The 22,084-nt window shown below is 39.9% G+C and overlaps 1 protein-coding gene across 1 annotated transcript in view; it reads right to left on the bottom strand.

The window, feature by feature from the left end:
- Positions 1 to 3,324: 3,324 nt before the first annotated feature.
- ATP7B (ATPase copper transporting beta) overlaps positions 3,325 to 22,084 on the bottom strand; it is a gene marked incomplete at both ends in the record, with an annotated part of 28,665 nt that continues 9,905 nt past the window's right edge. Inside the window, 17 exons of the mRNA XM_079549503.1 lie at positions 3,325 to 3,589; positions 4,118 to 4,220; positions 5,033 to 5,150; positions 5,258 to 5,461; positions 6,870 to 7,012; positions 8,279 to 8,425; positions 9,702 to 9,900; positions 11,246 to 11,428; positions 12,334 to 12,528; positions 14,437 to 14,571; positions 14,769 to 14,923; positions 17,454 to 17,581; positions 17,720 to 17,811; positions 18,007 to 18,240; positions 18,810 to 18,984; positions 19,348 to 19,424; positions 21,052 to 21,213. Of these exons, the coding sequence (XP_079405629.1) occupies positions 3,325 to 3,589; positions 4,118 to 4,220; positions 5,033 to 5,150; positions 5,258 to 5,461; positions 6,870 to 7,012; positions 8,279 to 8,425; positions 9,702 to 9,900; positions 11,246 to 11,428; positions 12,334 to 12,528; positions 14,437 to 14,571; positions 14,769 to 14,923; positions 17,454 to 17,581; positions 17,720 to 17,811; positions 18,007 to 18,240; positions 18,810 to 18,984; positions 19,348 to 19,424; positions 21,052 to 21,213 (2,715 nt within the window). The remainder of the gene's footprint in view (positions 3,590 to 4,117; positions 4,221 to 5,032; positions 5,151 to 5,257; positions 5,462 to 6,869; positions 7,013 to 8,278; positions 8,426 to 9,701; positions 9,901 to 11,245; positions 11,429 to 12,333; positions 12,529 to 14,436; positions 14,572 to 14,768; positions 14,924 to 17,453; positions 17,582 to 17,719; positions 17,812 to 18,006; positions 18,241 to 18,809; positions 18,985 to 19,347; positions 19,425 to 21,051; positions 21,214 to 22,084) is intronic.

The raw sequence follows: 22,084 nt of genomic DNA, 5'->3' as shown, positions 1-22,084 counted from the left end.
TGCCCAATTGCCACACAGCTCAAGAGCCTGCCTTGATAACCTCTTCCTGCTAGTTCCTCCTCAGTGACTGATCTAAATCTTCCTCGAATCCATAAGCTTCTTAATTTTTCTTCTATCCACCGTGGACATAAGACACTGAAAAGATGAAAGGACTCAATTGTTCTCTTCGTGTTTGAAGACTTGTAGGATGCTGCTGAGAAACCTACTGAAACTATCTATCTCCTTACGTTTCTCATGCTCAGGTACTTGCATCCAGATGTTTCTTGATTTCACTTCAATCTCATTGCTGCTTTCTGAACTGCTTACATTTCCTAACAAGCATAACACAAAACCAGACTTCAGCTGATGCCTCACCAGAGCTGAACAGCTATTTTACATCATATAGATGACAACGTTTATACACCACCATGTATCTGTTCCATTGTGCAGCACCAGTGTTGTTAGAACAGGTCACCAAGAAAACACAAACCACCTACCTGACATCTTTCTGCCCAGCTGACTTCTAATTGCTTTGTCCAATATCTCAAGATGGCTTGGAATCCTAATTCCATCCTTCAACATGCTTTCAATCTCACCTGCCTCAATGCACAGTACAACACTGTTCTTTTTCCCTGCTTTGTGAACCAGATCACAAAGGTGGTAAGGGGTCTGGAGCACGGGCTTTATGAGGAGCAGCTGAAGGAGCTGGGATTGTTCAGTCTGGATGAGACTTAGGGAAGACCTCATTGCTGTCTATAACTACCTGAAGGGAGGTTGTAGTGATCTGGGGTTTGGCCTCTTCTCTCATGTAACTGGTGATAGGACAAGAGGAAATGGCTTCAAGCTGTGCCAGGGGAGATTCAGGCCAGACGTTAGGAAACACTGCTTTTCTGAAAGACTGGTCAGGCATGGAATGGGCTGCCCAGGGAGGTGGTGGAGTCACCAACCCTGGAGGTGTTCAAGGAACGTTTGGATGTTGTGTTGAGGGATATGATTTAGTGAGAGCTGCTGGTGATGGGTGGATGGTTGGACTGGATGATCTTGTAGGTCTTTTCCAACTTTGGTGATTCTGCGATTCTGTGATTTTCTTATCCCACATGAACTGTAATTTGGAATATGCACACTATGATCTTGGACATAAGCTATTTTTCGTACCTGTTGTGCTGATGAGCAGAAGACTAATCTCAACAGTTGACTGGTCCAAGCTTTCAAAAAGTCAAGATCAAGTCAACAATAGAATCAAGTAAGTCTTAGTTCTGCTGAAATCTATCAGAAAAGTTCTTGCAAATTCCAACAACACAAGGATGTGATCCACCAGAACAGATTAATAGACTGAATTTCTTGGTTTTATTTTTTGTCAGAGCCAAGCACGCTAAGTCAAGATCAGGGACTTGTACAGCATGCCATACAAACTGCACTGCTTGTTGGCAGTGGCATCTTGCACATACATCCTACAGTCCATCAATTACTGTTTATATGTGGTTGTTTGGTAGGTTGTATTTTTTGAAGGGTACAGAAAAAAAAAATAAGCCAAGACACAAGTTTTGTTTGTTTAAAAAAACACCATTTTTTTTTTTTTTTTTACTTAAGCACTGGTAAGAAAACATAAAATAGGGAAACAGTAGACTTCCCCTAAAGGCCACGTAAAGGCATTTATGGCATGTCTGAGAAGTGTGAGTGCTGTGGAAGTCATCTCTGCACATCTCTCTGTATAAGGAGATTTTACAGCTTTAAAACACGAGTATTTTAGACCATGCTGTTGATGTTTTCTCGTGACAGCTCAAATGTAATATTAAGAGGAAGAGAGAACAGGAAGATCTGCCTGGTGCTTCAGGGTCTTGTAAAAACAAACAACAAAAAAAATTAGGAGGAGTGGGACTTGAATCCTTGTTTGAAACCACTCTGTATTTAAGTCAGTGAACATTACCTCGTATTGCTTTGTGCAGTAATTCCCGTTCTTTCATTTCTCAAATCAGAATATAAAACTCTGGGCTGCCTACTTCAGAGTCCCACAGTTCAGCAGTGCAGCACCACGGGGCCAGGTCCAGTGCACTTCAGCAGTTGGTTCCTATTGTCCCGACTCTAAATGGCGTTAAGGGTTGAATTCAACACGCAGAGTGATAAAGCTACTGCCAGCTTTGGTAAAGACATTGAAGTGAAAGATGAGTTGCTCAGCACCTTAATTTCTTATTAAACTAGAGCAAAAAAGGAAGTTGGAACCAATTGATAACACAGAAATCCATTTACCTTAAAATTCAAGTTATTATAGATCTTCATACCCTTCTGTCATCAGGAAGAGTTACTTTCCACATTATTTTAAGGCTACTTTTCAACCTTTTTAACCTCATGGCTGCACTTCAAGCAACCAGGAAGCTGGTTGTAAGCTGATTTATGTAATGAACTCACTTTATCCAGCCATGCTGGAGTCACACCAACTGTAGACACAGTTCTGCTTCCAGTCACTCCGTGGTAACTGCCAGCTTTGTTCACACTGACAGAAATTCTTCACTTGGTCAGAGGAAAGAGACTGCCAACTATCCAGGACTTTGAGGGATCATGCAAGATATCCACAGGAAAATTATGTACTAACTCAGATCACTAATTGCTCTGCCTTTGTAGGTTTCCTTAAGATGGAAAATTGCTAGTGACTTAAAGGAATTTATCCCAAACAGGGATAATCTGTAAACATAGCAATAAATCATAGAAGGTGTCTTGTTTGGAGAAAGGGAAGAAAAAAGAGCTCCTATGGAGCGAAAGAGAAAGTCTAAGAGACCAATGAGAATCACAGAACAAGTTCAGCTGTGAAAACGTGCATCAAAAGAGTTTGATAGTTGAAAGAAAGTGAAAGTCTCTGAAAGATACTTTTCAGAGAGATATAGTCAGTGAAACACTGAAGCTTTTTTGGTCCAAGAAGATGCATGTGAATCCTAAGTATAAAGTGCTCCCACAATGACATGACTAGTTACGATTCTGTGCATTCCAACCACAGAGCTCCTTATGCAGTGGATATTTTCTCATGGGCGTAGATTTTGGAGGTGCCAAAGGTGCCCAGCAGACAGTCCAAAAGACAGAAACTCTATTAGACTCTGAAAATTACTATTGTACATTATTTCACTAATTGCTACGTGCAAATGAGCACAGTAGAGTCACAGATTCTTTCAGTGACTAGGAATAACTGGTGACCTGAAAAAATCCACAATCTATACAACACAAAACTGAACTGTAATTGTTTTTGAGCCAAAGGAATAATTACACTTAAAACCTTGAGGCTCTTGATGACATGACTCAGTCCCTGTTGTCACTGGTGAGGTGGAACATTCCCTGCTGTACTGAGAACACAACACTTCAGATGTACTGTTCTTCATCTCCTCCATTCATCAGCAGTGACCACTTGTCCCCTTCCTCCTCAAAAAACCCATTATGTCTCGGCAGCTTGTCTGAAGTCAAGGAAGAAAGAGACACTTGGCTAATTTGATCCCACGGAGCCGATCTGGATGAATCCCTCCTCCTGTCATCCATTCCAATATGAACACTGATTTGGGAAGGGGTAAGCGGCTTCATGCAGCCTTGAGCTTGAGCTTCATAACTTTCTGTGTCTGGCTTCTTATAGCTGAGAAAGAGAAAAGATAGTCTGTATCAAGAAGTCAGTGCAAGGAAGCATGGTCAGAATCGTGATGCAATAATAGATTTCCTACATTAGTTCATTAGTACTATGCACCACAAAAGACCCTCAGCTACAGTAGAAATATCTGAAGGTTTGGAATGTTTCTAGAGAATGCAAGAAGTCTGATCTTTTAAAATATGTTTGTTCGCAATGGTCTTAAAAATAGGCCCACTGCAACTGCACCCAAAAATGTACTATGAAAAGCTCAAGTGTTACTGAACTAGATCTCCAACACAGCTGCCCATGTGGCACCCAGTCACTATTTTAGCTGCTAGCTAAAGAATGCTCAACAGTCTTACCCCAAGTATGTTAATGACAGTGATGTCCATCTCTTTTGCAGACAAGAATTAGACACCACCATGCTAAAGGACCTCAGGTATTTTTAGGTATATAAAACCCAAACTAATGTCTCACTTGAATCCAAGCAGCAGAGCTACCTATGGTTGCTCATTTACTCAGTGTAAGATAACTTGCCATTTCAGCTGCAGGGAAGACAGCACGACAGACACAGAAGAAGCTGCCATGGCAGCTGATCCCATCCAAGGCTGAAGCACAAGACCAGCAGGCATAAACACACCTAGCGAAAGAACACACAGACATCAGCCAGGGCAGTCTGTTCCACTATGGATGTTTTTGTCCCTGCATACTATAGAACAGATCAACAGGACTTTTTGAGGCCTCTATAATCACAAATAGATCAACATGCATCTTCTTACTTATTGTTAAACATGTTAAATATGTCCCTTTCGTTGCACAGAATGGACTTTGCACAGATTCAACTACAAGACTGCAGTCACAGGGCAAGACTGTGTGACCTTCCCAGGTATTCTGCACGTGCAAAACAAAGCAAAAGCAACAGAAGTATAATCATAATATTAATAATAATAATAATAATACAAGCAAATGAGGGAGAAGTTACTAAAAAAAAAATAAAAAGAATAGGGGGCTGTTTGAAGTTAGTTTTAAGTAGGAATTTAGAGCATGAGAAGATGTCTGATAGAAGCAGAGAAACCAAATAGTGTGAGACAAAATATGAAATTTGGGGTGAATAAAAGAGGGAGCACCCAGAAGTTGGATGATCTCTCTTATTAGAGCTACATTTGAATATACTGAAATGAATCCCAAAATACTGTTGAATAAAACAAAATAAAATCATGATTTCATTTTAAGATATAAGTATTTGCTCCCAAGACCTTAAAATTTGGAGAACAAAGATTTCTTCTACCAGCATAAACATTTTTATATATATATATTTTGTTCTTCTTCTGCCGAGTTTTAAATGCTCCAGGAAGCTCTCTTCAATTGCTTGAGCAGGAAATCCTGACAGAGGAAGCACAGAGCTCAACCACGCTGCTGTCTCCCACAAGCTGAGCTCTGACAACCACCTACCTGCTGCTATTGGTATTCCAAGCAGATTATAAATTAAGGCAAGAATCAGATTTATTCGTATTCTCCGCACTGTTCTCTTCGATAAGTGAATACTGGCAACTACATCCAGCAAGTCATTCTGTAAGACAGAAGAGCACTGAAAGTATTCCGCATGCAGTCTTTCAAATACTGAACTGAAAAGAGCTACAGAAAGTGATAGAAGGCAGTCAAAACTGCAGCGCTCACTCGGATAAGAACAACATCTGCTGCTTCAATGGCAACGTCGGTGCCCGTTCCAATTGCAATTCCAATGTCAGCCCTGGCTAGCGCAGGGGAATCATTGACTCCGTCACCAACCATCGCAACCTTTCTCCTCCCATTTTGGAGTTCTTGGACCTTTGCAACTTTGTGAGAAGGAAGAACCTCAGCGAAGACTTTTTTGATCCCAACCTACGCACAAAGAAAGAAACACATGCTTATTGGTGATGTGCTGAAAGGAAAAGCCATCTGCTGCTCTGGGAGAAGGGCAAACAAAGGAAGATCACTCAAATAAATTGCAAGCAACAAGGAAAGTTGAAGAGCAAATTGCCTTTGGCATAAGGGTGAATGGTTTTTATTTATTTTTATTATTGTTTTTTTTTTTTTTTTAATAGGACAAGGGGGAATGGTTTTAAACTGAGATGAACTACTTCTCAACTTTGAGTTGCTACCGATGCCTTTAGTGCTACAACTGAAAAATAGGGGTGGGTATACTAAAAAGCACTGGGATAAACATCATAGGTCTGTCTGCCTCACCAGATAGAGCACAGGAGGTAGAAGCTCTCTTTTTACTTCACAAAAAGTAGAATTTTAAACTTTTTAGACTGATTTACCATTTTGCCACTGGAAAGGAAGTGACAAAAAAAAAAAAAATCAATGATGAAAATCTAGGTTACCAACGAATAATGTTGTTTGAAAAGTTCACCTGAGGGAATGGAACTATAAACCAAAGTTTATATATGAAAAAGTTCCTATCTTAACAAAGAAAGGTGGGCTGGGAAGGGACTTAAAAAAAAAAAAAACAGTAGGTGAAAGAGTGGATTAAAATAGAAGAATTAAATCACATTGAGAAACAAAACAGGCCTCACAACATAGGAGAAGACATTATGAGTTTGCTCTTCGTATACATGAAGAAAGCAACACAGAGGCACACAGTAGATTAAGAGCAGACCAGTGCAAAGTGCAAGTGGGAAATGGACATGGAGAGAGTATAAATGTTACAAGGTGGAGTCAGTATTTGGCTTTGCTTTTGGAAGGTTGCCTATAGTTTGTGATCAAGGAAATGTCATGCACTCAACTTCTTTTAGATTGCTATGCTTATTAATGATAAGAATCATTTTTATTACTATGTATCTTTAAATTTAATGGCAAATCCCCACTCCCTGTACTAGGAACCAGACTAGACATTAAAGGCACATCCCTTCTTCATTAAGGAAACACAAGTACCCTTCAGCGAATGGAACTAGAAGGCTTCAGCTCAGCAATGGAGTAATTGCTGCATGAAACTCAGCACACCTCAAGAGGTACTGAATGTTTGTCTTCAGTGGGATCTTAATGCAGTCACCAGCCTTTACTATGCCATAGGACTTAGAATCACAGAAACACCAAGGTTGGAAAACACCTAGAAGATCATCCAGTTCAACCGTCCACCAATCACCAGTAGTTCTCACTAAAAAGTTCACCTGAGTTCATTCTGGTTCAAGAAAAGTTAGTCTTTCTTTAACATACACATGGAAACCCTGAGTGCCTAGTCCTAATTCACTGAAATAAGCAGAATTTTAGAAAGCCATCACACATTATGTAAAATGCAAGAAGGTACCTGAGTAGCAATGGCTTTTGCAGTTTTCCTGTTGTCACCCGTTATCAGCACCACATCTATTCCCATGTTTTTCAGTGTGTGCACAGCAAGGGCTGCCTCCTGCTTGACAGTGTCTGCGATTGCAATCATTCCACACAAGACACCTTCACAAAGAAACGTGCTCTGTTAAAAAGAGCTGTGGGCAGCAAAGTGGTAGCAAGAGAACAGGACTCTTTCTGTTACAGTATGGAAAAGTAACTCTTTCTGGGTAATACTGGCTTTCACAAGCCTGAACCGCTGACTTAAATTTTCTTATCTATGGTCCCTTTCTTACACACACTCACACACACGCTTTTCTAATTTACCTCTTTCAGATCTAAGAACAAAACTTCACTGATACTTAGGAACCAGGCAGAAGGGAAGCATGATAGCTTTTAAACATGCCTGACTGATAGTCATTTTTGCCCATACAAAAAAAAAAACTATGGGCTACGGGAAGTTTTTGTAATTGTCAGATGTTGAAACCATTCCTCCAGCATTTAGAATATTTGCTTTTATATCCTCTAAATCTTTCAGGGTTGGATTAATTACTTTTGGACAGGAAAGCTGTACCCAACACTTATTATCTGGAAGGTGTATCCATACTAATTACAACAATCTAAAGCTATTGCATGTTATATTTAAAAAGCAATGATTTAAGAAGGTTTTCATCATCTGTTACTCTGGTCACCATCATCAGTAATGCTAGGAACACTGAGTATACACATCAGAGCCCTGATTTCCATGTTAAGAGCACTTGATTTTTCTGGACATTAATGGAGCCCTGGTTGAGACATGCAGATGCCTCTGAAATTTTCTCTGTGGGCACAGTAAAATTATTTTTTCACTAATTAAATCAGAGGCCCCATATCAAGATCACAGACCAATGGAAACTTATCACCGTTACAGCAGTTTCTCTTATTAACGCTTTGCGTAGGTTCCCTTTCTGTGTAGTACAGAATAGAAACCCTCTGGCAAAACTCATTTAGTCTAATCTAGTGTCTCTTTTATACTTGAATGATCTAATGACTTGTCACATTTATTAAAGAAATATTTTGATATCAGAGATGCAGCAGGTCAGCCTGTAATCCTTAAGCAACGCAAAGACAGGGCAGGACACATTTGTGCAGTTGTACACGCTGCACATCACACTTTTTGGAAGCAGGAGGTTTGGAAAATAACATTTAAATTAAAAACTACTCAACAAGGTCTTATAAACTCTATTCTGAGAAGAAATACCTTTTAAGAACACCTGATACTTTGGCATTTTTACAAACAGTTCAGTATTAAATAATATGTAATTTCTTGATACTAATCCACCGATTGTTTTAGTTTGTTTTTATCCTTACAATGGTACAATCAACTGATGTTTAATAAGTCACAGTAGTTACCATCTATAGCCACTAATATGGCTGTCTGTCCTTTAGTTTCATGGTCTGTCATGGCATCATTGACATCGTTTGCAATATGCAAGCCATTCCGTCGCATCCACTCACGATTTCCAATCAATACTGAGTATGTGTGGGAAGATGATGAACCTTTGTTTGTGGACAAAAGAATAAGGGGAGACTTAAAAATAGTAGACACGTCAGAGATGTTTGAAATGACAGTTTCAGGCTGCATTAGCTATACAAATATATTCACAGAGCTTTTCTTATTTCTTGTGTGTGTCTTTGATTAGCATAGGTCACATCCAAAACACTTTATATTGAGGCTCATTTCAAGTGCTACTGCCATGACCAAACACGTATGTGCAGCTGCTAACTGATGACAGCCTCATAAAACTTTTCTCCTTCAAGACTCACTGTCTATACACAGAGTTGCGTCATAAACTTATTGGAAGTATTTGCACAGATTTGCCTTTGTGAGTTTGCATTGTTTTTCACAAAAAGCGCAGCGTGCTGCATTGTTCACACAAATAATTACTTCTTTCAAATACAAAGTCTCTTCTAAGAAAAGTAGTTTTGTTCTAGCAAACAATGAAACAGCACACAGACACTTCATTATGAATTCAACGCAACTTCAAAAAGCCTTCTGAGGCAGGTGAGAAAATATTACATTAACGCCGCTCACAAATGGCACAGTTCTGATGATTAAAGTTCTTATTTTAATTCTTCTAAAAGCTTCCTCAAAAAGGTCAAGAGATACAATCTGCTGAAAAGAACTGATGAGCTTCTTAAGGAGGACTTTAAATGCGTATTCATTCCCCCATACGACACAAAAGAGCAAGTGCCTTCACTGAGCGCGAAACAAAAATAAATGCACTGGCTAAATCAAAAGCATCAGGCACTGAAACTCGGTTTGCAGATATAACCTGCTTCACTGCTGAATAAATTTTTTTAATTAAGTACCTTGAGAGATATTTGAATAGAAGACAAAAGGTCCAAAGTAATACAGAACTAAAATGTAGGACAAAAAAATGGAGCAATAAGATAGCATACATTGAGTGTAACTTCTCTATGGAGGAAGATAATGTTAATTGGCAAACTGTGCTCTCTGCTGGGCCACTCTTCTGTCCAAAAGGGACCTTGCTGGGTATTGCTCGTGTATTGTACCGACTTTTGGAGTATCAATCACTGTATCATCTAACCCTTAATTAGGTTTCTGAATTCCAAAGCAATTGAAGGTAGGGAAAAGGAGATTTTCAATTTCTATAAAGACATCTTTTTGTCCCTCGTGTTCTTTGCCTCTCTCTCTCTCATAAGACTTCATTTCTGCTATTCCTAGTCTGGTAGAATTGCTCTACTATGCTCAGCACTGTGGATTCATGAGCCCTTGGACTACAACTAGCAGTGACTTTGGGGGCAGACATACCATTCGATTCAGAGAGTGTGATCAGTGCGTCATCTCCCAGAAGAGCACTGCTGTCCCCACTCTTGTTAGTGTCCAACTTATCAACACCCTCATCAGCCACACCCACGACAGCCTCAACACCACCTACTTTGCAGCTGATGCCACAACCTGGGACTGCCTGGAAGTTGGTGCAGTATCCCAGGCTCTGAGTGCCAAGCTCCTGCAGAGATAACCAGAGTTCATCATCAGTTTGTGCTGACAATACGCGGTACAAATGTTAGATAACTGCCATCAAAAAGAGATTGTGTTCCTCCTCTTTACAGTGACTGATAGACTGGAAAGCAGCACGGAGCATCAGCAGTGGAAAAATAAAAATAAAGATGTCGTAGATGTGCTGGGGATGATACTTCTGAAGCAAACAGCAATAGAGGTCACATCTCAGTCTCAGCCCTAGCACAAGCAAACCAAAAAGAGTTAGGTTTCCTGGTGGTTCAAAGATGAAGGAGGTACAGTGGTGGCTTACAACTTCAGCCAAGACTGGGAAATAAGAAGTAATACTACAAAAATCAGCCATAGAGCTCTGGAAAGATGCAGCTTTTAATTAGCCACACAGACAAGCACAAAGACAAGTGACTGCGTGAGCTCAGTTTTTATATATATATAACTACAGTCATATAAATTGCAAAAAGAATGGGAAAAAAAAACCCACATTCTTTGATAAACAATTTATTGTGAGTTATTTCTAGAAATCAGAACTATATGTACCTTTCAGAGAACTCTATAGACAGTAATAACTGATGCATACAGTAACTACAGAAATTTCTGGGGAACTAAGACAAATTTGAAAAACAGGAAATGTGAAATATAAGAGGGGCCACTGAATCATTACCCACACTTTTTCCTTCTAAATTTACATGTTAACTTCTAAATTTCATCACTGAAAGATCTCTCATTAATAAGTTTGAGATTCATCATCTAATGGCAAGTAGCTCAGTGACCTGCCTTAGTAGAAAGAAGTTATTTAAACCAGGCTTCTTATGTTGTTTCTAATTATGCTTTCATTCTTCCTGAAACATTTAATGAACACAAACAATATATAAAGGTTTTCCGAGGATCCGCAGGATTTGTGCAGGCATGAGTAATCAACTTGTGAAATTCACAAATACCACCGTTTAATATTCATGTTTGTTCCACGGCTTTTTGACTAATCTATTCAGATAAGCAACTGACTAATAGCAGTGACTACCACAATCAGGTAATGTGTGAAATGTCACCATACACTTCTGCTTCACGATGCTTTTTTAAGCTTACATGTTCCTCCTGCATATATTCTACAATCCTTCCTTTGTCACTGTCTGGCAAAACTTAGTAATATCTTGCTTGAGGACTCCGTAGCGTGGCCACAAAAGCAAAGTTTAGATTATGCCTCCCAGGTATTGTGCAGGTTAAGATAACATCTACCAGCTTCTCAACCAGTTACTTTTCAGACAGGCCTCTCCTTCTGGAATCTGCTGATTTCACACAGCACATATATATATCTGAAGTGAAACAGTAAGTCTAAGTACCTCTTTGCAGTATTTAGTGACCGCCACTCCTAAAGGATGCTCACTGCTGGCTTCTGCAGTGCCAACCACTGCCAGTACCTTCTTCAGAGAGAGCACAGCTGTGTCTCCCAGCAGAAGAACCCTCATGACTTTAGGAACTCCACAAGTAATGGTCCCTGTTTTATCAAACATCACAGTCTTGATCTGCAAGAAATAAACCAGAGTTACTGCCTAAGCTATGTGACCGTAGGGATCTTGCATGCTTTGAGCATAAATACATAAATACAGGCAAGACATCAATAAATAGTTGACAGTAACCAAAACAAGCTGAATAAACCTACAAAACCCAGGAAATCCTGAACCATAGACCGTCTGTGCAGTAGATCTCCTTATGCTTTCTTATTCATTCCTTGTACAGCTGAAGCTGCAGTATCATGCTGTACCCATACAAGGATCTCAACATCACAGCACTTGCTTTGTGTGAGTGTGCACACATTTGAATGAATGAGAATTACTGTCAGTCTGGTTAATTTATTCTCATTATCCTTTTCACCTCTCCTTAGTCTGCTTATATCCAACTCAGTCTTTCACAGCATGGTGTAAACTCATCTTCTTTTTACTGACTGTGGGCATGCCAAGTCCTTCTCTCTCCATTTCCTCTTACCATCTGTTTGAAGGGCTTTTTCAGCCACCCATCTATCTTCCCCTCCCTAGACTAAAACAACTTCCAACCACACTGTTTTTCTCCTACATTTTAAGCCACTGATCATGAACAACATATATTTCACATCAGCCCTCAAAGAAGAAAAATGTTGGCTTTCTGGAAAGAAGCTAAGAGAGCATAAGTGCCAGAGACCTCACAAGGTCATGCAGAACATCAGCAGCCTCAAAGGCAACAGACTGCAGAAACTGCTGCCTCTCAACACTTTGCCGCCTACTTTGGATAGTGGAGAAAGAAGGTCAAAGTCATCTTCCTTGCCACCACGAACAGTTGCCAACGGGAAATAAAATCTGCAGCCTTTCTTTTTTATCAGAGAGATTTCCTGAGACACTATATTTGATGTGGCGACAGCTGGGAAAGCTACAAAGGTACAGAATGAACAATTAACCTTGTGTGCCATTTCCAGAGGTTTTCCGCCTTTGATGAGAATACCATTCTGCGCAGCAACTCCTGTGCCCACCATCACAGCTGTTGGGGTAGCCAAGCCTAAAGAACAGGGGCATGCAATGCTCAGCACAGTGATTGAGGTTTGAAATGCAAACCTCAGTATTAGTTCAGCTTTTGAAAGGTGCTTGTTCTGATTCTGTAAGAAGAGGGAGGAGAGGAGGCAAAAAAAGAAAAAAACGATTTGCTGATAGAAGATAACATACGCACGATCAATCATAGCCATCTCAAAAAACACATTTACCAGGAAACCTCAACTATAGGAATGTAATTCATAATTGCTACTGTAATAGTACAGAAAGATGAACGTTATGAATTGTTTATGGCAGTGTCTTGTGGCTTTCTTGCTACTCAAGCACATATGCTTCAGGAATTCCTGTTGGCCACCTATTTAAGAAATATAGCCTACCTAAACTGCAAATAAAACATTATAAATAATAAATACACTACAAGACGTTGCATTTTGGCTGAGGCAATCCCTAGCATTTTTATAGACTGGGGGAAGATTTCCTTGAGAGCAGCCCTGCAGAGAAGGACTTGGGGTCCTGGTGGACAAGAAGCTGGACATGAGCCAGCAGTGTGTGCTTGCAGCCCGGAAGGCCAACTGTGATCTGGGCTGCATTAAAAAAGGGGTGGCCAGCAGGGAGAGGGAGGTGATTGTCCCCCTCTACTTGGCTCTTGTGAGGCCCCATCTGCAGTACTGCATCTAGGTTTGGGACCCCCAGTACAGGAAGGACGTGGAGCTCTTGGAGCGGGTCCAGAGGAGGGCACTGAAATGATCAGAGGCTGGAGCACCTCTCCTGAGAGGAAAGGCTGAGGGAACTGGGCTTGTTTAGCTTGGAGAGGAGAAGGCTCCAGAGAGACCTCATTGTGGCCTTCCAGTACTTGAAGGGAGCATATAAACAGGAGGGGGAATGGATGCTTACATAAGTGGATAGTGATAGGACAAGGGGGGAATAATTTTAAACTGAGACAGGGGAGGTTTAAGTTAGATATTAGGAGGAAGTTTTTCCACTCAGAGGGTGGTGACACACTGGAACAGGTTGCCCAAGGAGGTTGTGGATGCCCATCCCTGGAGGCATTCAAGGCCAGGCTGCATGTGGCTCTGGGCAGCCTGGTCTAATGGTTGGCGACCCTGCCAATGGCAGTGGGGTTGAGACTAGATGATAATTGTGGTCCTTTTCGATCCAGGCCATTCTATGATAAAACGCATTCAAACACAGCCTAACAGCATGGGGAAGCTGCAGTAACTGCCTTATGTTCAGGGCAGATCAGAGACACCAACTAAAGGGCAGTGTTCTGAGGGCGAATTCTGCCTTCAGAGTACAAACGCTGTCCCCATCATCATGGGCAAGAGGATTTTTAGGAGACTGAACATGCAGAGTCCCACTCCACAGAGACCTGAACTCAGTAACTTCAGGAAAGCAGCAAGTAAGCATTCCTGAATCTCCTCTTATTTCATGAACTAAAACAGATTTTGTACAACATCTAAGTGCGCTCATCACCCATGGGGGATACATCAGAATTATCCTCACACTGATGGGTGTCACAGAATGGCTCTGCTCTCAGATGATGTAAATTGCCAGCACTGGTTTCCTCATATAATGAGGAATAACTCTATTGCCAGGTGCACAGATACCCACAGTTGCTGAGCACAGCAAATACGCATCCTAAAGATAAGAGAAACTCATTTTTCTTCTGGAGTCAAACCCACTATCTGCCAAGGAACAGTGAGTTAAAAAAATTCCAAGCATGATAGGAATGGTTCAGCTCCTTGCAGTGCAGCTACAAGTCATGCTTAATCCAGAAGGAATGCTTATCATTTCAGTTCATAAGAACCCTATGCGGCAAGGAGGGCTAATGCACAAGTATATTTACACCCACAAATATATTTTAATTAATGTAATCATCCCCTTTGTGTAGAAAATACCACATTGTAACCTGGCAAACACCTTTGTACAACGTCAAGCCCTACAAACAGAAGGTATTTTAATTTCAGTGGGAGATAGCTTAACAAGGAAATCCAACTCTTATTCAAATTACTTACAGGAAAATATTTCTGAATAATATCAAAATTTATAAAACCAATTGTGATCCATACTATCAAAGTCACTGTAGAAATTATGATGATAAATGGAACAAAATATCCACTAAACTTATCTGCCAGTTGCTGGATTGGTGCCTATAAAAAAGAAAAACAGACGTTTGCATGTTTATGATCAAAACACTGAATATGCAGAATTAATGAAAATAACAGTCCATTATTTTCTGAAGTCTGGAAAAACACAGATCGCGGGTTACATAAATGTGTCAAAATACAGAATCTTTTCTTATTTAATCAAAATTGATGAATAAGGTTTCCTTTTCTCTTACTTTTACCTTTGACATTTGAGCTTCTTCCACCAATTTCACAATCTGTGCCAGGGTGGTATCATTACCAACATGAGTTGCATTAACAAGAACTGAGCCATGTGCATTTATAGAGCCAGCAATCACTGTGCTCCCAGGCTTTTTAGTGACAGGCATAGCTTCCCCTGGAAAGAACACCAAAAATAAATGCATCAGACCAATGCAAATACCTCTAATGATAATGAACACAGTACACTGCACACTCACTGTACGCCAGCAAAATCAGCACAATAAGCAACAATGGCATAAAATTACACATTGTATATCTCAGTCTTCTGAAGGCATGTATAAGTGATGCCATGCTTCTGTAAACCTTTTTCTAGGTTTATTTTTGAAGCAAATGTCTTAGCAGAAATATTTCAGAGGGCCAGAGCACCTCTCTTATAAAGAAAGGTTGAAGACACTGGGCTTGTTTAGCCTGGAGAAGAAAGAGCTCTGGGGAGACCTCATTGTGGCCTTCCAGTACTTGAAGGGAGCATATAAACAAGAAGGAGAATGACTGTTTACATGGGTTTGATAGTGATAGGACAAGGGGGAATGGTTTTAAACTGAAACAGGGGAAGTTTAGGTTAGATATTAGCTGGAGGTTTTTCCACACAGAGGGTGGTGATGCACTGGAACAGGTTGCCCAAGGAGGTTGTGGATGCCCCATCCCTGGAGGCATTCAAGGCCAGGCTGGATGTGGCTCTGGGCAGCCTGGTCTAATGGTTGGCAACCCTGCCAATGGCAGTGGGATTGAGACTAGGTGATCATTGTGGTCCTTTTCAATCCGGGCCATTCTATGAGTCTGTGATTTCTGGCTCTTCCTTTTCAGCCTGCCAGAGATGTAGGGCTCTTCTCCAGCCTCCAGAAACATAATCCCTCGCCTACAAACATCAGCGCTCAGTCTTTCTATCAGGCACAGTACAGATGCTGCACCCTGATGTTTGAATGTATCCTAGTATGAATGAACAGTCTCTAATCCCAGATTTTGATAAAATAGGCCATAGTCTCTCATGTCTTCACTGAAACTTTGAGGTGTACAGGAAGGGAGGTCATCTTTCTGATTGGCTATGAAATGCATCACATAAGAAACTGTCAAAGCGACAGGGCCACTGTAAGAGAAGAGAGAGAATTCTGGGGCACCCAAGATACAGGTCTGTGAAAAACCAGGAAAGATTTAGAATAAATTTTCTCTGCATCTTAGTAGAAAAAGTCTGTGATTTGGCAAAGCTTGAAAAACATGTGACCCAGGGACCGTGAACAAGACAGCACAGCTTCTAAAGTTACAGAATTTGGAATCTGTATGCAACATGGAGATGGCTCAGCCACCACTGGTTTCTGTGATTCTGTTTAGAATGCAGGACAGAAACTAGATCTTATGCTTTATGCTTCTCTGCTTTCATTTCCTCATATTAAAAAAAAAAAAAAGTTCAGCATCATAATACCAGCAGGTAAAGTCAGCATCAGCTATCTAACACATTCCTTCATTGCTGAAGGAATTTGGGCAAGGCTTTATTTGAGTAACTAGACAATAATCAGTCTAATCTTCTAAAAACACAATCAAGTTTATCAATCCTCTAATACAGACTGCTGCTTGGAAAAACACTACGCTGCTTGGTGTGGTATTCACCATGAACCGCAGAGGCTGGAGGTGGGTGGAAACCATTAACTGCTCCAGAACAAAAGATCCCAAGCATTTGCATTATGGAAATTCCTATTTGCCACTTTGCTCTGGATATCTGAGCTGCAACTCGTCCCAGCCTTTTGTCAGAGTAACATCAAAGGAAAAGTGTCCTTGGTCCTAACTCTCCAGTGTGCCATCCCTCAAAAAGGTCAGCAAGAGATCCATACTGAAGGGAACCTCTAGAAATTTCCTCTAATTGGTAACTTTGTACAGCCACAGGAGTTTGAGAAGCCTGTCTCTACTTCCACTAATCTCAGTTTTCAAAAACCAAGAAAGTTTACTCTGGGGCAAAGTCCACATTCTCACACTGTTGCTTTAAGAATCTCTACAAAACCACTATTTTCTGCTCTTAAGGTTAGTGACAATGACTGGTTCTCCTAAAATTAAGGGTGTCTCTTTTCCCCAAAGTAAATACATAACTAAAATCAAGCAAGCCGATCACAATGTGAAGTTTTTAGATCCTTCAACTTATAATTAGGATTTGATTGTGTAATTCTTATTTATATTTAGGAAATGAAATGGAAATCTCAGAAACTGAAGTTCTATGACTCTTAATGAGCACCAAGTCATGAGACTTTCTTTCACTCTCCTTGCCCCCTTGGCCATCTTTATTGGAAGCCTTGATGTCTATGTGTATGACTTCAACATCTTAGCAATATTTCCTTTAGAAGTCACTACTGAAAATGCATCTTCTCTAGAAATATATTCCATCAGAAACTCCCACCGTATCTCTGGAATAACGACCACAGTGCTCAGCCTTTGCACATCCCATCAGTACATCAGTAAAAGAGACCAAATTGAGCTGAGATTCTCCAATTTTTTTATATGTATGCAGATACAGGATTTGGATTGAAGCTCACAAAGGCCAGGAAAAGAGCTCATTAAGATGGGAGGTTATTTAGACAACACCTTGTGCTTTGTTCTGTTCTCTTTTAAAGTGAGAAGAAGTTATAGGTTTCACACATTTGCACAAGTTTAAGAGAAGTTACCAGTAATGAGAGACTCATCTGCCATAGAATTGCCTTCAATGACTTTCCCATCCACTGGGAACTTTCCACCTGGAACAACCTTTACAATATCACCCCTTTGAACCAGTTCAACAGGTACCTGCTCCTCTCTGCAAAAGACAAAAATAAGAACAGCTCATTTAATGTCACAGGTTTCAAAGCCATAGCAATGGTTTCACAGTAACTGCTACAAGCCCAGTCTGTGCACCCGAGTAGGCTGAATATTTTGCCTCATGAAATGTAAATACCTGATAATAGTGTGGTCAGGTCCAAGAGTCACCACAGTGGCTTCCGTGGCTTGAAGAGATATAAGTTTAGCAAGAGCTTCTGAGGTCTTACTCTGAGAAACGGAAAGAGATGTTTGAGATACACAGAACACATAAATGCTGATGTCTGCTTAAGGTGAACAATGAACTCTAAATGACCATTACTGTAGCCTACTTCACACACCTGAAACGTCTGACTCAAACTCACATGAACAGTTTTATTCCATTCTCATTATAAATACACAATATTTCACACGAAAATGAGTTACCTTTGCTATATGTTCAAGCCATCTCCCAAGGGCAATGAATACAAACAGCATTGGAGGAGTGTCAAAGAAAGTGACAGGGCTTTCCTCTGCCTTTTCAACTATTGCCACTAACAGGATCACACATGAATACACATAAGCAATCGTTGTGGCCAGAACGATGAGCACATCCATATTGGCTGCCTTGTGCTTCAGTGACTTGTAAGCTTGTATGTAAAAATACCATCCACCAAGGAACTGTTGGTGTAAGAGTAGACATTAAGATCAGAGCAGTGTTAAGATCAGAGCAGTGAAAGCAAGGGGAATATAATACCACCAGTAGGTAACAGAAGGGATGGCTGTCCCATCTGAGTTTTACTTCAATATAACTTTAGTGGAGAGATCTACTAGAAATTGAATCCCTTGTTATCCTCTCACTTGCTCTTACTTCCTCTAAACAGCCATGCCAGCTAAATCCTGGCAGACCCTACCCTTTTCCTAGAAATGCAAAATAAACAAAACTAGGAAGTTGAAAGGATTTACCTATAGTTACCTGAACAGCTTACACCTGATCAGGTATTTATTTGTTTTAATATTCCCTTCCCCTCTTGGAAATGCTACTGGCACACCAGTGGCAGGAGTAAGTGCAGTGAGCAATTAGGAATTGAAAATTTGCAAAGTGTCACTTCATTCTATGTAGGTGTCACAGACAAGAGAGCAGGTATAATCCACTAAACCTTCCCACAGGTCTCCTATCCTTATCAGATCAGATTACATACATGGGAAATGAACAAAAAGCAAACCTCCAAGAAATACTCTGGACATACCTGAACAAAAGTGCACAGGACAAAGAAGAGAAGATTTAAAATAGATAATCCAGGAATGAGATTCTGCTCCAGCACCATAGCCCCATGGTGCTCGCCGCCAGGTATTAGCATATAAATCATTAGGATTAAGACAGGAATACCAAACACAAGGCTGCACAAAAAAGACTTCCTCCACCTGAAAAGTAGAAGCTGTAAATCCCCAGTCATAGCACACCCTGCAGTACCCAGGCCAAACACCGTGCTGACAATACAGAGCTAGGAGTATCAGTGCTATTCTGACACACGGCTTCAGGATATTTGGGAAAGAACCAAAACATCAGGACAGTTTTACTGTCTCCTAGGTATATAAATGTATTGTCGTTTATCAGTTAAAAAACACAACTAATGAAAGCAGTAGAAGTATACGAACCAAATAGCAAATCATAAAATGAAATATGTTTTACACAAGAATGAGCTAAATTAACTGAGAAAAGTGAGAGTGTGTTACAAGAGATGATCTACATACACTTGTTAGTGAGTGAGGAAGTGAAGTACTTACTGCTGTATTTCCTTTTTATGATCCAAGTTATGTGTATTTGGAACTCTTCTAGACACACAAGCATGAAAGCCAATTTCCTTTTTATTAAAAGAGGAGGGAAGATGAGTTACTTTTGATTAGACTAACTATATTACTTAGAACATATTTAAATGACACTACTTTTAGAAGAAATGTCAGAAAAGGACACTGCTCCATATTTAATAAATGCCACCTTGTTTATTTTCAGATCCTCAGCAAGAGGGTATATCAGATAGTACTCAGTATGCGGACTGTAAAGTACTTGTGTTATCTATACACCAACACAGTTGTAATTCAGTAAGTGTTCTGGCTTCCTAGGCAAAGGCAGCTCCCATTGACAGCAGGTATTCTGTTGCTCTCCTCCTCATAGCAATTTTACACCCTTTAATCCCCACTGGTTTAAATACGATGGATAGAAAACACCACAAAGAAAGTTAAAAATGTATACAAGCTACCAGGCAGTAAACCTTGCTAACATCTCCTTAACATGGCAGTTGAATAGATGCATCTGAAGTTGATAATCAAAGTTACCAGAACCAGCTTAAACCTATAAAGCTAACTGCAGGGGAAAGCTATATATATATATATATTTATATATATATTCTTGCAAATATGTATACATATATATATATATATATATATACATATTTGCAAGAATCCAGTTATGACTGACCCCTTCACGTCTTACTGCCTTGCAACCACTCCTCCCCCCAAAATTAATCTTAATAGTTGTATTATGAGATGATCCTGTGGCAAGATATACCTCAAAAAACTGTTCTACCAGTCTGAACGGTCTACAGCTCTGCAATGCTGAACAAAATACTCTGAGGGCATGAAAGGAAAACAGACTCAGCCATTCTCCTGACTACTTTCTGTGTGTGGTTCATCCAACAAATTCTCTACCCTTCTGCTGAAGCAGAGGAAAAAGTGTTATCGACACCTGGGCTACAATAACAGCAGAACTTATGACCTCTGCTGTTATGGGTAAGCCAGGATGTTTTTCCTTCCATGACACTTTTGATTGAAAAGGTTTCTGTCCGAGTAGACATGGGAAAAAAGGCCTCTGTATACAGAGATCTGTAATGCTCCTGATATGAGCAGGGCTTACCTCCCTGCTGCTACACAACTTCTTTCATAGCCTCTTTTAGAGACAAGATAAATTAGGTTGTTTTTCTGGTTGTTTTTTTTTTGTTGTTGTTGTTTGGTGTGGTTTTTTTTTTTTTTTTTTTTTTTTTTTTAATAGTATCCACAGTTTACTGAAACAGCTGGAAATCAGAGACACACGATTCTACACTTTTACCAGATTAAAAAAAAAAAAGTGGGTTTGTTGGATTTTTCATCTTTTTGTTACTTTTGGGATGTATTTTTAAAGCAATAGACTGGACAGACTGGGAAGCTATGCACTTCTGTGCAGCACAGCAGCTTCACTACATAATAAACACATTACCTGTAAATACATTAATAAATACATTATATATACATAAATGCATATAATAAATACATTACCTGTAAAAATCAGTGAAACACTCCAAATATCAGCAGCTTTATTTTCTTCTTAATTTTATAGACTTGTAGAACTGGAGTGGTTTGGATTGGAAGGGAACCTTAGGATCACCTAGTTCCAACCCCCCTTCCATAGGCAGGGACACCTTCTAGATGTTTATAACAAAATGTTCTAAAACCTACCTCAATTATTTTTACAATATCTCGAGGTCCTGTAATTTCAGGATCAAACTGGATGTGAGCTTTGCAAGTAGCAAGTGCAACTGAGGCGTAGAATATGCCATTTGTTCTCATAAGTTTGGATTCAATATTGTGAACACAGGAAGCACAAGTCATCCCTGTAATCTGAAGTAAACACAGTTTTAGGTACAGTTAACAATCTCTCTTCACCATTGGTGCTAAGAAGGTCCAGTACGTCAGTCATTTTCGCTTTTGCACTCACAGTGCAGGTTTCAGTGTTTAAGGAAGTTTTTGTTGTTGTCATCACTTTTAATGAACCAAATATTCATCCAATATGTGTTTAAAGAATTTGAGATTCTGTTACAAACCTGTAACTGTACCTGTACAAACCTGTACCAGTGACTGTTCAAACTCTGCAGGCAGTGACACAAGGCCTCAGCAGGAAGAGTTTATAGAGCTGTCTTAAAGGATACAAATATAACTATCTACTTCTATTATTATAAAGTTCTGCAACAAACAGTTATATTCACAACAGCTTATTTGTACAGCAACAGCAGCACATTGCATTTACTGCAAGAGTACAGTTAATACAGCTGCCTATATTAACACTGCCTGAGTCAATATATATGTAGCAGGTTTAACATCATCATCTGAATTCAAATCCTCAGCATGGCACATTCCCACTTTCTGATCTACTAGCATAACCAGAGGCTGTTGTTTTCTGTCTTACTGTATATAAACGTAAGAAGAAAAACAGACTTTCAAAGAACCTGTCCTTATTTCACCCAGCGTTCTCAGATCTCTATACAAAGTCCCTAACCTTCTCATCAGGTGTTTGAAGACATATTCCCCATTTCACTTCCCCCTGCTAACAGAAGCCTATTCCATACTTACAACTATTGGTTTTTGTTTCAGTGGCTTTGACAGGTCTTCTAAAACAAATTGATTTTCTCTTTCTAGCAATTAAGCAAAATGATCATCACTAGACAGAACTGATCTGTTGAGGCCATACCTCCTTAAACAAAAGCACTCGCAA

This window comes from Tetrao urogallus (genome assembly GCF_951394365.1).
Source record: "Tetrao urogallus genome assembly, chromosome: 1".
Taxonomy (NCBI): domain Eukaryota; kingdom Metazoa; phylum Chordata; class Aves; order Galliformes; family Phasianidae; genus Tetrao; species Tetrao urogallus.
This window is presented reverse-complemented; position numbering and strand designations above follow the sequence as displayed.